Source organism: Chrysemys picta, chromosome 1 (assembly GCF_011386835.1).
Source record: "Chrysemys picta bellii isolate R12L10 chromosome 1, ASM1138683v2, whole genome shotgun sequence".
NCBI lineage: Eukaryota > Metazoa > Chordata > Testudines > Emydidae > Chrysemys > Chrysemys picta.
Genome location: NC_088791.1, coordinates 135,024,065 through 135,040,710, shown reverse-complemented (window position 1 = coordinate 135,040,710; position 16,646 = coordinate 135,024,065). Strand labels below are relative to the sequence as shown.

The 16,646-nt window shown below is 43.6% G+C and overlaps 1 protein-coding gene across 2 annotated transcripts in view; it reads right to left on the bottom strand.

Annotated features, from left to right (window-relative positions):
* Nucleotides 1–15,541, bottom strand: part of CRACR2A (calcium release activated channel regulator 2A) — a 97,394-nt gene extending 81,853 nt beyond the window's left edge. The window contains exon 1 of one of the 2 annotated variants that reach the window (XM_005307822.5): nt 15,313–15,541. Coding sequence is in view for 1 of the 2 variants with exons in the window: in XM_042843168.2 (XP_042699102.1) it covers nt 15,076–15,138 (63 nt within the window). In the remaining variant the exon portion in view is untranslated. Of the gene's footprint in view, nt 1–15,075; nt 15,260–15,312 lie in introns of those variants that run through there. The other variant, XM_042843168.2, reaches the window with a different exon arrangement.
* Between the last annotated feature and the right edge of the window lie 1,105 nt (nt 15,542–16,646).

Sequence of the window (16,646 nt, the reverse complement as noted above, 5' to 3'; positions counted from 1 at the left end):
TGAACAGAGTACCTAGAGTGGAGCAGGGCTGGGGGAAAGGTCAGAATCGCTGGGGAGCTCTGGCCTGGAAAACCCCCAGGCTGCAGGCCTTGCTAAAGGCCGGAGAAGGTACTGGGGTTGCAGAAGGCAGCCCAAAGGTAGGCAGAGGCAGCAGGTCCAAACCTTCCTTGCTGATGATGAGTGGCAATTACACTGCAGTCCGCCCCAGTGAGTGGGGGCTAGATGGGGACTGGCAGTAGCCAAAGACAGAGGTGAGGTGGGGATAGGGTGTTGGGGGTTCCCCAGGGAGGGGAGACCCAGTGAGACTGTGGGGTACTCTGGGGGAAGAACCCTGAGAGAAGGGGCACTGGGGTCCAGGAGGAACATGGGGGCTAGCGGCAGGCGAGACACTGGCCGGCAGAGGGCGCTCTGGAGACTGGTGAGCTAATTCCCTGGATGACCAGCAGGAGGCGCCGCCAGGTGAATAGTCGCCCCGCTATTCACAGCAACACAACACTGAAAGGTAAAAGCTGCCAAAGACAGGGATCTTGCACCAGTAAGGTCTTTGGTCTTTTTGTTCTATGTTCATACAGCGCCTAGCACAGGGGTTCTCAAACTGGGGGTTGGGACCCCTCAGGGGGTCGCAAGGTTATTACATGGGGGGTCGTGAGCTGTCAGCTACCACCCCAAACACTGCTTTGCCTTCAGCATTTATAATGGTGTTAAATATATAAACAAGTGTTTTTAATGTATATGGGGGGTCGCACTCAGAGGCTTGTGAAAGGGGTCACCAGTACCAAAGTTTGAGAACCACTGGCCTAGCACAATGGGGCCCTAGTCCATGACTGGGCATTACAGTAATACTGGAACTACACTAATACCGGCACTACGTTGCCATTTTTGGCATTATGGTAATACAAATGATTAATAATACTGAGAGACAAGATTACACAAAGGGACAGAGAGGAAGCCACTGATAAATGATCAGAGGGCCTGGGGAGGGGAGTAGAGAAAACCAAGGCTCATAGGGTATATTGTAGAAGTCCATGGAGGGCTTTTTTGTTTGTTTGTTTTTGTTTTTGTTTTTTAACTGGATCCTGAAATGAACTGGCGGAGTTGGAGGAGTGATGCGGTGCTGTTTCCTTCTGTGAGAAGGAAGGCAGCAGAATTTTGCAGATGCTGAAGTCTGAAGCTGTAGGATTTGGAGAGGTGATAGTGAAGGGAGCTGCAATAGCCAAGAAATGAAAATGTAATAGTATATCATGTATAGAATATGGGCTGGATTGGCCTCTCACACTGATTTTACACTGCTGAAACTCCATGGGCTATAATGGAGCTATTCTGGATTTATGCCAGTGTAAGAGAGATCAAAATTTGGTCCGCTGGGTTCAAATTCTGCTCTCAGTAACCTTGATGTAGATGGGATGTAACTCCACAAAAGTAACTAGAGCTACACCTGTGTAAAACTGGTCTACATGAGATCCCAATCAGGCCCAGGGGATATAGATCTAATCAAACTGTCCTTTACTATGAACCGTAATGATTTCTCAAAGAGCCACAATTGCAGAAATAGTCCAAGCTGAGCACCACAGCAAAAAGTTTCAATTCCTGTGGTTTTTATAATGTTCTTTAGACTCACTCTAAAAGGAGAATACTTTGATAAAGCTTAATAGTCAATGGTATATGAAGCAATAGAAATATGGGAACAGATAAAGCACTGATGCAATAAAAAGATGCCATTCATTGTTTGATGATATTTACCTTTTTTTCATAGGAGAACTGATGATTTAAAAACACTCCACCTTACTTTCAAAATATGCCTGCACCATAAAACAAAATGATTTGCATCACTGGAGCCCCACCTTCCATAACTATCATGTACACTAGCTATGTAGCAAGCGAAAGTCACATGGCTTCTCCAAGCCAGCCAACAGAAAATGAAATTAAAGGCTGAATTAAATCCCTTGATACATAGAGCTGCCTTCATATCTGGTCCTGTTCATCTGAATTCCTATAATGTGCTGATACCTTGCAAACACTGATAATAGCCGAGATGAAAAATTGTAGTTTGCTGCATGTTATTGGATGGATAATTTAATTAGTCAAGGTCACTTCTAAATAATAAAATGGGGCCATCCAAGCATCCATCCATTAAAGAAAACTAATTGTCTGCTTACAAATTCAGGTTGTCTCCCTCCCTGACTTCAATAGATCAGCACAGACCTGACTTTCCACTCCAACCCTGCACCAAGCGTTGAGATACACATAAATGGGTACAGCATCAACTGGTGTAAATATCATCAGCTGGCTTAGCTCCATTGAATGCAATGGAACTACACCGACTGAGGTTTCTCACAAGCTGCTGAATCCTGAGACGTTTAGGGACTAGTTTTCAGAAGTGCTGAACACCCAGAGCTGAAATCCATAGTGTTTAAGGCCAGAAGGGGTCATTGTGATCATTTAATCTGACCTCATGCATAACGCAGGCCCAAGAATTCACAGTATTCCTAAATCTAAGTATTCAAAAATGACGAGATTGCCTCAAAAACCATGGGATTTTTAAAAATAATAAAGGAGGAGTTCTTTTTATTTATTTGCCTTCTGGTTTCTGAGTCTTTATGGTTCACGTGGGTCATATTTTCAAGTTTTTTTCTCTGAAACCATGAGGGCTAAACCCTACTTTTTTTTTTTTTTTTTTTTTAAATGAAAGCTGAGATTCTCATGTTATCTCTTCATTACAGCAGGCGGTTCTTCAAAAAAACTTCCCAATATCGCAAGACTTGTGATAAAATTGTAAGAGTCGGCAACGCTGCCTTCATTCAAGTAACAAGCTGGTAACTCCTGTTTGAGTTTGAGTGTATTTTTTAGAACAATATCCAATCTTAATTTAATTTTCACTGATCTAACTGCAATTCATGGGAGTTGTGGGTGCACAGTATCTCTGAAAAAATAAGCCCAGGAACTCTAAAGCAGTGATACTCAGACCTCAGCTGTTCAGGAGCCAAATTAGCGATCATTACCCAAAAAGAGCCGCACTAGTATGAATTCATTGTTTCATTTACTACAGTACTATATATTCATATTTAAACAGTATGACAGGAGAAATATTTAGTGTGTATATATATATATTATTCTCACAGCAAAATGAGAGACCAAGAATTATTATTTTATCAGTTACAATTGGCTAATAACATAGTAAAAACATGCTGATTGGTTAATAATTAAACCACACAGTGTTTTAATGCCATGTGCTGCAAAGAACCTCAGGAGACACATTAAAGAGCCACTTGTGTGAGCCTCAGTCTGAGTATCACTGATCTAAAGGATTTGCTTAGAAAATAACCTGAATAGCAAAAAACCCAGATTTTTTTCTTTATTTTCCCCCTCTGAATACTATGCCTCTATTACAGAGATTAAGCAACATATCCCCCTTATATCATAACATATAAAGTGTTGAATATGCCAGATCAGCAGACTAGGAGACCCATATCTTCTGTTTATGCACGGGGTATGTATGGCATGGGCAGCATTAGTGCTAGCTTCTCTGACACTGCCCACCGATATGCCTCATCCCTGGCATGGAAAGTAACCATCTCTAGGGCTATGGGTGTATTGAAATCACAGGGTGTGATTGACGCTCAAGTAGATGTACCTGAGATAGACAGGGTGCTGTAGCACAGCAGTTGTGGCAACGCCTACATCAGCGCCCATGAGTAAATACCCAGGGCTCTGGGCAGTTTGTACAGGAGTATAGGAATGAAAGGGTAGTTCAATCTCCATGGCCCTTTTAATGCTTGGCTTTTCCATTGAGAGAACTAACACATGTGCTTGCTGTGGTGGTAGTTTATGGTTTGTGATTATATGCCCACAGGGAGCACAACCAAGAGCCACCCAACTCATTTCAAACATGCCGCCAAAGAGCCATCAGATGGAAATGACTGTCAGCCACTACTTGCAACTACATTTGTTTTTATAAATACAGGTGCATTAACAGTGGTGACATCATCAGGTACAGCATTATTCCTTTCATTAACATCTCTTCAAAACAGACAATGTTCTTTCAAAGACATAAAACCAGTGATCACAAGGAATACTATGCAAATAGAGCCAGAAGATCAAGACAGCAGCAGATTAGACTTCCAAGCAAAGTGAAGCCAACATCCAGCTGTCTGAATTTAATTTCAGAATGTATTCGTTTCACTGTGCCAACTGTGAAGGCAAATGTGAATCCTCCGAATGTGATGTCACATTAGTGAAAGATATAACATTCAGTTTATCCCCTGACTGGAATAGATTGTATCATATTGATCAGTACGGTATGTTACTGAAACTTAGTTTTAGTAATAGATTATCTCTGACTTAAACAGTTATTGGCAAAGGTTTAGATAAAGTAGAAGACTTCAACAAAAAAAAACCTTTTCAATTATTTCCATACTGATTTCAGAATGATTTGATACATTGGGTGATTTTCAGCTGATGAAAATTGGCATAGCTCCATTGATTAGACCTGGATGAATGAAATGCCAATTATTTTTCAAGCAAATTTTTGAAAACTTGTTTTTTTGCAAAGGTTTCCACAGATTTTTTTTGAAGTTTTTAACAAAATCAGGAACCAACAAATTTTTGGTGTTTGAAAATCAAAAACTGATGTTTCAGTTTTTTTGAAATTCAAAATGTTTTTGGTTTCTATTGTTTCATTGAAAAAAATGAAAAATTCAACCTAAAGGAAAGTTTTCATGAAAATAAAATTTTTCATTTTGGTCAAAAGTCCATTTTAATATAAATTTTCAATTAAATATATCTGCCAGGCTTATCCTAGCCTTCAGTGAAGCTGCACCAATTAACTAGATCTGTGGAGCTGATCCATGCACATTAATTGTGTCAGTCTGTGACCTGTTATAAGCATTTCTCAGGTTATTTGGTACTTCAGCTGTAGGTACTATTCATTCAAAAAATACTTCACGCTTCAGTTTTCTTACGTTTAGAGTTGCTGCAATTAAGAGCCTGATTCTCCATACTTTTGCTCTTGGAAGTGATCTTTCTCATGCAAGTCACCCCATTGAAGTAAGTGGAACAGATTATACGAGAAAGGTCTACATGGGTGAGGATTAGACCTCTAAGGGTATGTCTACAATGAAATGTAAGCCCAGGGTTAGTGGAACTTGAGGTATCAAACCCTGGGTTTGTTAACCTAGGTCTTGAATGTCTACACTCCTGTATAATCCCAGGTTAGGAATTTTTGAAACCTGTGTCCCAACCTGGGGCTCCATCATCTATACTGCATTAGATCGACCCAGGTCAACCGCCCCGCCCCCCCACCCCACCCCACACACACACACACACATAACCCAGACTTCCTAGCACTCTCCCAAAATGTGACGGCTCTAACCCTTTGTTTGTGGTGCAGTGTGGGGAAAACTTGACTGTCCACCGACCTCAACTGTCCAGAGGACAAAGTCCACCCCTGGGGCTGTGGAATACTTTTGGCAGACTCCCAGAGCATAAGTGTGATAGGGCTTTGTCTATACTGCAAAGCAATAGGGCTTGAAACCTTGGGTCCCCAACTTGACTCAGGCTTGGACCCTCTAACCCTGTGAGGTCCTGGGTCCATGCCCTGGGTTAGAGCAACTCATCTCTAGAGAGAAGAGGGGTTAGGATTGAGCCTGAGTTTTAACCCTGGGTTTATGTTGCAGTGTATACATACCCTAGGACAGTGTTTCCCAAACTTGGGACACCGTTTGTGTAGGGAAAGCCCCTGGCGGGCTGGGCTGGTTTGTTTACCTGCCGCCTCCGCAGGTCCGGCCAATCGCGGCTCCCACTGGCCGCGGTTCGCTACTCCGAGGGACGTACTGGCCGCCGCTTCCAGCAGCTCCCATTGGCCTGGGGCAGCGAACCATGGCCAGTGAGAGCTGCAATCGGCCGGACCTGCGGAGGCGGCAGGTAAACAAATCGGCTCGGCCCGCCAGGGGCTTTCCCTACACAAGCGGCGTCCCAAGTTTGGGAAACACTGCCCTAGGATATGTCTACAATGCCTCTGGGAGTACACTTCCCAACACAGAAAGACAGATAGACAATGCTAGCGTTGCTCAAGCCACTATGCTAAAAATAGCAATGTAGCTGGGGGTAGCACGAGCTGTAGCACAGGTACTGGGCCTGAGTATTTACCTGTGGTCCGGATAGGTTTGTACTCAGGTGGCCAATCTGAGCCGGCACCCTTGCTACCCACCAGCTATGCTGCTACTTTTAAGGACTAGCTCCAGTACAACTAGTGTGTGTGTGTGTGTGCGCGCACGCTTAAGCTGTGAAGCATGCTCTCAGCTGCAATGTAGATTAGGGTTGCCATCCCTCCAGGATCGTCCTGGAGTCTCCAGGAATTAAAGATTAATTAAAGATTATGTCATGTGATGAAACCTCCAGGAATCTGACCAACCAAAACTGGCAACCCTAGGTAGCTTATACCCTCTGTTTGTTACAGTTGTTTTCCCCTTTTATACAATACACCATGTATCTTTACTGTCGTCTTCACCCAGGAACATAAGGTATAAAAAAAGACCTCAACACTGTTTGTTCTGTGGGGCTTGGCTATTCCAAATAAGGCATAGGAAATGTATACACACAGATCCACTTATCTGTATTTGATTAGCAGGTTGTGTGTGCTTCTGGTTCCTGGTCAGACCTGCAGAAACATATCCTGCTATCACAAGGAACTAGTAATGTATTGCTATGGATTCTGAATGGGCGTTTAATTCATCACTATTTGCAAGTGGAAATATAATTCTAAATTCCCTCTCCATGAGATAGTCAAAGGTCATAAAAACTAGTTCTGGAGGAGGGTCTTCAAAATGCTCTTTGCTATTCCCCTCTATGCTCCACAGGTTCCATAGCAGGCTGACCTGTGCCTGTGAATGAGGAGAACTGAACAAGGAGCAGTTCACCTCACCGTTACTTCCGGGGACCAACATTTAATACATCTCCCTGTCCTGGGAAGTGAGGAGCGGGGAAAGGAGGAGGGGGATTATCTACATGCTCTAGGGAAGAGGCACATTTGCTCTGGCCTGCGCATTTGTTAAAGTGTATTGGCTTATAACCCAGCCAGTCCATGCCTGGAGCTTATCCATTCTCACCCGGGGTTAGATAGAGTTGCTATCATGACTAGCTGCATAGCAGAACGCATGCTGACCCTTCTGCAGTGTGCTACACTGGGATAAGATCCACTACAGCAATACAGCCCCACGCCAGCTTTTACCCAGTGTGGTGGCTTGATGGAATAACCTGGGCCTATATAATGAAATAAAATACATGCCCACTCTTTAATGGTGACTGCATATTTACTCCCCGTGCCTGGAAAGACTCTGAACAAGTCATTGATGTGTGGGGAAAACATAATGTTAATTTCAGCCTAACCACAGTGTGAGGTCTCTCGCTAAATGATTTCAGTGTTTGCAAAACTGAAAGACAGTAGAAAATGAGTTTAAAAAAAACAATGTATAAGGTTTTTTGAAAGTACTGGTAGGGGAAAGACTGAAATATAAGGATAATATCTAGATACTGCTCTGCTGAATGTCCCTTTTTTAATGCAATCCCATAAAATAGTTTGATTTTCCTTTAACATTCATTTTATACCTGTGTAATTCCATTGACTTCACTGCAGTTACTCCTTATTTTCATTAGCACAAGCAACAGTAGAATCAGGCTCAATATTAATACATTTTATAACAGTACTTTTTGCCATTCTGTTTCCTTTGAATACATAGGGCAGAATCCTTCCCCCTCACCCCCATCAAAGTCCTATTGACTTCAGTGGAGCCAGGATTTCAGTCTGATATACAGTCATAGATGTGACAAGGTGGAAATACCTTAAGTCTTTTGGTCCATCTCCCTCCACTTAGTGCAGGGTTATTGACAGTCATAATTTTGCAAAAATAAAAGTTACTTCCTTCTCCATGACTATCACACGCTTATCAGGCGTGTCAGCATATGATGTTACTCATAGAACTGACAAGTAAATATCACTCCACCTTTTGGTCAGACAAGTCAAGACAACCACTTAAATTAACTCTTAGCAGAGCTTTTGTCATATTCTTTTTTATACTCTTAGGTCTATTGAAGTTATCATAATTAAGATCTAACTTATTTTTACCGGAGCTTTGTTTAAAAAAAAAAAAAGAATAAAGTGAATTTGGTCCTAAAGAAGGTGTCAGACTGACAGCTCGAGAGACTGACTGCTTCTGTTTGTCAGAGGAAGAAGTACAGCATGTGCAACAGCAGGGTTAACATGTCCTCTTCCCTAATGTGATTCATCCCTGACCTGGAGAGACCTCCTGTAGGACTGAAAAAGGAGTTTGGTCACAACAGACCATTAAAGCCTTATATCCAGATTTTCACAGGAGCTCAGTGCCCAGTTAGGTCCCAAGCTGAATTGGCCAGCTGTTTAAACGTGCTCAGCTCCTACTGAGAACAATGAATTTGTTGCCATGCACTTTTGAAAAGCTGGTGACTTAAGCTCAGTGGCTTAATGGGGGCCCACCAATTCTGAAAACCTGTACCCTTGTCTCTGAAGAGGCTGGTAGCAGGGTTACTATCACGGGGTGGTGGCTTTCTTGTGTCGTGTTGACTCCTCCTGACCACTAGGAAATGGACTGGGACTGCTAGCTGTAAATAGTTCAGAAACACTCAATCACCCAATCTAAATCCTAATTCATATTACAGCGGCCACTGAATATTGTGCTGCACGGTGTAGGTGGCTGCTAGCAAGCATGTATTTTGATCACTGGGCAATCACAGATCTTGCTGTCGAGCATGATATCCACCTTTCATTCAGGCTAAATGGAAGAAGCAATTAAACTCCTTTATGGAATAAAATAGCTGAAGTAATAGAAGCCCCCAAGGCACTGGGTCACTTGGGAAGGCCCGAGCAAGAACTAGCTCAGGGAGAATGAGAGGTTTCCCTGAGACTGATTGCAAATGCAGGGGCTGGGGCATTGATTGATCTGTCTGTGTGTGTCAGAAACAGGGAGTGACCAGAAAGCCAGGAGAAAGACAGAGAAGTACTGGTGACTGTAGCCCTGGGTGGAAGCCAAAAGAAAGAGCTTCTTTGGGGGCACAAGAATGGCTGGAATGCAGCCTTTGACTCTGAAACAAAGAAACCACCTCCTGTTTGTTTCTATTATGTTTAGGGGAAACGGGACTTTTTTGTACACCTTTGTAAGTAAGCGGGATTGCACCCAAGAAAGACTTGACTCATCATCAATTTCCCTTCATAATGGAAACAACCCAGCAAGGCCCCCCAAACTACCCAAGGGGCAACAACATCTATCAGATGGTAACAATATTAATTCACTACCAATCTGGACCACAGTCAAATGAACAACCTTGTGGTGAAAGGGTGCATATCTTAGTACTAGTTCCTAAAATACCCAGTCCCCATCACTCAGTATCTTTTAACTTTATCTAAGATATAGTTTGCATTTTCTTGTCTGATACAGAAGTCTGTAATACATTTCTAGCAGCTCAGCACTTCTTGGCGCTCAAGTTCATTAAAGATGGTTAAAGCTTATTCTGGAAGATGATCAATAGAGGTGCTCCCAAGTGTCAGAGTTCAGCAGTGCGTGCATTTTCACAGCTTTCCCTGAGGAAGTGCTAATGATCAAGATGTTTCTAAAAAACATCAAAAAATCTTGCCTACTGTATATAATTCTTCACTTCATTTTCAGGCCTCTGTCTCTGATCTTGTTTATCAACATTGCCTTGTTTGCGTGTTTAAATATCATGAAAGAATTTGGTCACAATTTTTCATTAAAACTGACATTGGAGACAGGCAGAAGATGAAAAATTATTCACACCTGGAAAAATACCTTATAATGAGAATAGAAAACATTAATTTACCTGACTAGTTACTGGAATGGGGAAGTTGCACCACACGTATCCATGTGCCATCAGATACACATGGGAGGGCAAATCATTAACTTCTTTATAAAACAGAGTGAATTGAAGAAAGATTCTAAATGAGGATTTCAGCTAGTGGGCCAAATACTCTGCTGATGTAACTCCATTGACATCCATGGAATTATACCAGTGGATAATTTGGGCCAGAGTGTGTATTTGGTGTAAACTATCTAGCTGGTTTCAGGCTCAAAGTAGATAGATGGGCACACTTCTCCACTTGGTTTTGGATTGGAATTGGGAAAATCTAGGTGAAGACTACACCTTTGTGATGGCCTGACTTTCACCGCCTTGTCTTTGAAGTCAGAACACACCTTTGCCTGACCTTGGAGGACCTGTTTTACTGTCTACCCATGAAGGCAGATAAATGTGAGTCATTTTTAATTGTCTCTAAGGGACAGTACTATACAGTCAGTGGACTGCTTGAATGATGGCCTGTCCTTAGCTATCCATAATGTCTCCTAAACATCCTCACAGGTCGCCTGCATATACAGAGGCCCTATAACAAATGAAACACATGTGGCTGGAATACTGATCACTGCATTGAGACCAACTGATTGTCACATATTATTACTAGGCAGACAGTAGCATCCAGAGATCCAACCAAGATCAGAGTCCCATTGTACAGTCCTGTACAAATGTAACCCTGCAGATTTTACAATCTAAAGATGACAAGATGTAACAACTGGGTGTAACAAATGATTTGTAGAATCAAGGCAGGGAGGATAAAGAAAACTGTTAGAAGAACAAGTGTTATGTAGGCCTGCAGTTGGCAGTTTTCTGATGGTATCCAGGTCGGAATGGGCCTGGAGGAAGGATTTGAAGGACAGAGTATCTTATGGATTTGTGTGAGGAGGGTGCTCTGGTCAATATGGTATTGCATGAAAACATGTAAAGTTTCTTGTGGGAGAAGCAGACAAATGAGCAATCAAAGCTGGCATAATTTGTGGAGCAACAGGGTCAGGGCAATGTGATAATATTCCATAGCAAACAAATATAGAGGAACAAAGTTCTGAAGGGTCTTAAAAGAGGGGAAAAAAACAGAATTTATATTTTATGTGGTTGAGAACTGGAAGCCAGTGGAGAGACTCAAAGTGAGGGGGAAGTGACATGAGGAAAAAAATAGAAACAGAAGGCTATTTTAGCAGGAAACTTGTGAATGGACCTGAGCAAAATAGGTAGGTGGGATAGAAGGGGAGGAGAGGTCACATTGGATCTTCTCAATCTTCTTTTTGAAAAAGTTCACAATATCCTGGGGGTGGGCGCGGGAGGATGGGCTTATGAAGGAGTCAAAGGCCTTGAATAAGTATCTGGCATAGCAGGTGTGGGATTCAGTCAGGGTGGAGAAGTGAAGTTGCCTGACCAGGAGGATGGCAAAAATGAAGGAAGAAAGAATGATTTTACAGTGGAGAAACTCTGTGAAGACATGGGATTTTCTCCAGAGGTGCCCAACACCACATGAAGGGAAGTTAGGGTTGGTGGGACACTGGGCTGAAGAAAATTCTGATAGTGGAAAGAGCGGAGTGGAGTGAACTGACAACCAGGTCTATGGAGTAGACAGCCGGACAGAGAGGGGTGGGAGTGACAGATAAGTAGTGGTCATTGATCTGAGGTTGTAGGAGCACTGGGTGGAGGGCCAGAGGGCAGTTGGGTGATGGTGAAAGAGAGGTACCGGTGGCCAAAAAGAGAACTCAGCTGAGAGATCAGAGAGGAAGCAGTCTTTAATGAAAAAGAGGACAAGTGAGAGGCCATTTTAGCAAGTGGGAGAATTGATCTGGGGCTGAATCTCAAACAAGGCAGTGACAGCAAGGAGATGGGAGACTGAGAGATTAGGCAAGATAGCGATGTGGCCTCTGAGGCTGCACTGAAAATGATGGAGAGCGGTTTTGAGTAGAGGAACAGGGGCAGCCAGGTGTCAAAACCAGAAAGGAAGGTGGATGAAGAAGAATCAGAAAAGTGGTGGTTAATGGCTACCTGGTGGGGAAGAGAGGAATAGAGTTGGATGAAGAAGCAATGAGGGAACAGAGCAATGGAGGGAGAGTAATTGGAATCAGCATGAGCAGGAGAAGAGAGCTTATAAAAACCTCTGGTGTGGCTGTCATGAAGTAAAGAAGATTTTCGTCTCTATTAGTAGTGTTTGCAAAATGTCATCCAGGGGGATTGTTCTGGGTGATGTACAATCTGGCCAGGATTGGCTGCTGTTGCCTGGAAACAGTCAAATATTAATCACTGTGATGAGTTTTCTATCTTCTGTGAAGATAAAATTAATCAGATTTGTCCTGGAATGGCTGTTTCCAAGGGGGCAGATCTGTGTCTAGAGACAGCCTCATCGTCTCTAGCTGAGTTTCAACCAGATTTTCCTCACACTAGACCTATGCACTGAGGGACCTTCCAGTTGCCCTTCATAGCTGGTTAAATCAAGCAGTGTGGCACTGGGTCTGTTGGATGAAACCATTAGCAGCTCCTGAGGGCAGGGCAGGGTGTCAGCTTCCCTAGTGACTTATACACCCTTCTTCTTCTTAAGGTGGTGTGTGGCCCTTCAAGAAGAATTCCGCATTCATTCATCCTGCCAGCTTTTTTTTTTTTTTTTTTTTTTTTTGCCACACCTACACACCAATCCTTTGCAAGGAATTGACTGAAGCCTTTAAGAAGTACACCCATATCTTGTCCCCTTTTCACACCAACACATGAGGTTGTGTTGTCTCCAACAGAACCTTGTCTGACCACCTGCTCCACTGCAACCACCTGGCAGGCCTACAAATTGGAGGGCACATTAAGGTCTTGAGATTCTGGAGCCAGCCACATGAAGCAGCCACATGGCGTTCTCTGCTTATCTTTGAAAAGCATCATTAGAGGATTCTTCCTGAAAACAGGACTTAAGAGTTGAGCCTATTATCAGTATTATGAAATGGGATGTCCCTGGTTATGTCTGTTATCCAGGTTTAACTAGGCTGTTATTACAATCAAAACAAAATTTAAAAAAAGGTCAGAAGTCCCCAACCACTGTGCAGTCCCAGGGAAAAAGCTACACTGGGACCACATGGAGGGGAAGACTAGCTAAGCAGCATGTTCTTCACTTCTCCATGTAGCTACCATTCCTCCACTCAGCAAAATGTAAGAGAAAATGTCAGTGGGGCCAGAGTGGGAGGGCGAAGAGCCAGAGAAAAGCCTCAGCAAGTTGCTTGCTCACCTTGCAAACTGAAAATAAGCCACAAGAAAAGTCTGCAGATAGTGCTTCTTGATGCATTAACTCCTGCTGTTTCCTATTATTCTCCACCCCAGAGCCACAAAAGGAGTGGCCTCTGCCCAAGACCAGTACACTTCTTTCATTGGTGACTAAAGTCAGTAGTGAACCCAGAGATGAAAGACTTGTGAATGACCATTATTACCACCACCAACGAACATCAGCACCTATTCAGTTACCGGCAATTTGCATATATCATTACCAAGACTGTAAGCTCTTGCAGGCAGAGCTGCTATGTATGATGCCTTGCTCTTGAAATATTGATGGAAGGGTGATTTTTTTTTTTAATTTGCTTAGTTTTTTGCTTTGATCCTAAGCTGTTTTCGGAAGATAGACCTTTAATTTACACCCTGTAAATAGCCTGCAGTTAAAAAATAGCAATTACACTACTGAGGGCCACAGGGCAAGTCCCCAATAACCCAAACCTCCCATTATCTGAGGGTTTTGGACATCTCCTGAGACCTCTGAATAGCTGGAGTTTACTTGTATTGTAGAACAGAATAATTTAATCTACTTCAAATGGGACAAGCCCCGTTACTAAAGTGAAAGTAACGCACAGTCTACTGAAATAGATGATAACATTGTTAACCACAAAAAACTATGTTAAACTAATCAAAAAGATGAAAGTATGTCTTTAGATGAAAGACCCATTGACGATTAAAAATACTGATAAGAACAGTTACAGAGGGGTCAGATCGACTGGACTGAGAAGTTATTTGAACTTTAGTTTAAACAGCCAAAATCGGACCTATTGATGTTGCAGTGAGAAACGTTTCATATTTTGATGGTAAATGGTGTCTTCCTATATCTTGACTGTACAGTCACAAAACCATTCAAAATTACTATCTGCACCATTCAAAAGACTGTGGCAACCAGAAGGAAAGCTTACTTTAGGACAGTGCCATACTTGTGATATAGGAGTGCAACTCTGGCACCAAAATGTTAAGGGGACTAGACAAATACCTTTTTGCAAGCATCAGTGTTAGCATTGCTGTTGGTTTCATTGGGTACTCTGCTGGTCAGCCACTATATTTAACACAACAAATAGCCTGTAATCTAAGTTAATGTCTCTTCCATTAGTAGAAGGTGCACTGAGAAAAATAGCTACACAATCCTAAAACTAAATCAGCAAAGAAAGGCACAGAATAGTGATTTCACTATGACCATATTTATCTGGATCTTAGCATGACAGAAACATTTGGCTCATAAATAAAACCAATTAAATAACAATATTACAGTGTTGTTGGTACAGACACTTATAAAATATCCTTTATCCAGAAAGTGCCAAAAAGCATCTTGCAGACCATAATAATAGTATTTTGCTCTTACATGGAGTTTCTCATCCACGTATCTCACATAACTTTTCAACAGTATTAGTAGTATTGTTTTACAGATGGGAAAGGTGGGGCACAGACAGGTTAAGTGAGTTGCCCACATTTTTATGGTGAATCAGAGGCAACGCCAAGAACAGAATGAAGTCTGCCAGTCCTCCTCTAAACACTAGCTAGTATTGCCTCATAATATGAAAGTCAGACAGCATTGTCTAGTGATTAGAGTCCTGACTACACACACACACACACAGTGGTTAAGTAGATTGAAACAGCATGCCGAACTATCATCACAACAGCCAAGAAACAGGGAGTTTGGGAGAAACATTCCCCCCCTTCCACTCCCCCCTGTCAGGGGGTGAACAGGAAACTTCTTCTGCTTCTAGCACCCTCCCTTCCCCCTGCAACACACAGACTAGACACACACAATTTAACCCCTGAGCATGTGTTTTATACATGTGTGCATGCACACACACACATACACAGTTCTCCAATATAGTAGTCTCCTGGGTGACACACAGCCCCTGTTTAACAGCAGGCAGCCACACCACACAGCAGATTAGGATAGGAAACGTCACTCACTCTCTCAACCTTAGCCCCTAGCAGAATCTCTTGATGCCAGGCCAGCCAGCTGCCAGGCCCCATTGCAGTGGTGCCATCCTTAGCCGGGCAGTGCCTAAACAACACTGCTGTCTAAAAAGAATTCAGTCACCACCGGAAGCATGCTGGCTGCTGCATTGCAACACACTGAGAAGAGAGGAAGTGGAGCTACTGATTGAGACACTGCACCCTTTCTTCAACACTTGTTTAAGTTGTTACCTGGTATTTATTTCTGCAAACAACTTTGCTCCAGGGGATGTTTCCTCTGCAATCCCCCTGGCTACTTTCACCCAGCTGCTGGGCCGCTGTTACTTCTCTGTCCACAGATGCCCATGCAAAGGGGCAGTGCAGGTCCCAAATGGCCTTTCCCAGCCAGCTGTGGCTGAAGAGAGAGGAAGAGAGTGGACAGCTCAACACGTCTCAGACTTGGCTGAGGCATCTGTGGCATAATCAGGTGGAAAGGAGGCTGCAGTGAAGTCTGGGGGCGGGACTGGAGCAAGTCTAACTCGTTCTTCCTCTTCTTCCCCACAGCACCCACACCCACCCTTTAGCATGTGTGTGTGTGGTTTTGCAACAGGTTTCATTTTGTGTGCTGCTCTTCAGCGCTCCAGCGTGAGACAGCTCTGTCAAGCCATGACAGCTTGAAGAAGGGAGCAAAATCTCCCGTCCTAAGGGAGAGCCACTGAAAGAAACCCTCAAGCCTATATTCATTGCTTTCCCTCTCAAACCCTTTCTTGAGGGGATTCCCTTCAGGTATTTTTAGCTCTGGGCTGTGTTTAGTGCCCCAAATGTTGTATTCGGTGCCCTGTTTAAGGTCCCAAATGGATGATTCAGGGCCCCATTTAGTTCTCCAAAAGGTGTGTGCAGGGGCCCCTTTAGTCCCCCAACTGTATTATTTAGTGGCCTCCTTAGTGCTGAAGGGTGTATTCAGGACCCTGCTTACTGCTTTGTGAATGTCATTGTAACCCTTCTGCCAGGTGCAGCCGGCAGCAATCAGGGCCGGGTTCAATACCTAGGGGTTCCTTTTCAACAATACAACGCAGAATCAGCTCGAGCCCCAACCCAGTAACCAGGGAAAATTACACACCACCCCTAGGCGCCTCAGAGAGGCAATACTTCCCCACTCGCAAACACAGTCTGAGCGTAGAACAGAAACTTTTAATGAACGAAGGGAAGTCACTTGCCATTAATTAGGGAAAATGCCACAAGTGGCATTCATAATCATAAATGAGCAGGACACTCACCCCAGTGTGCGTGGGGCAGTGCCTTCCGCCTCATGCTCTTGAGTTCTACAACCAAAGGTTCCTTTTCTGTGCCCCTCTCTGCTCCCTCACCATCCCCCACTCACAGTGATTGTCCTTGGTCAGTGGGACCCAGGGTTCAGAGGTGCATCTGTGTGAGTTCACCTCCCACCTGGGGAAGAAGGCACCTTGCTTGCGCTTGCTCTGGCTGGCCGCCCCGCCAGCCGCTGCTCCTCTCTGCTGGCTGCCCCGCCAGCCGCTGCTCCTCTTTGCTGGCTGCCCCACCAGCTGTGGTTCCTCGCTGCCTCGCCA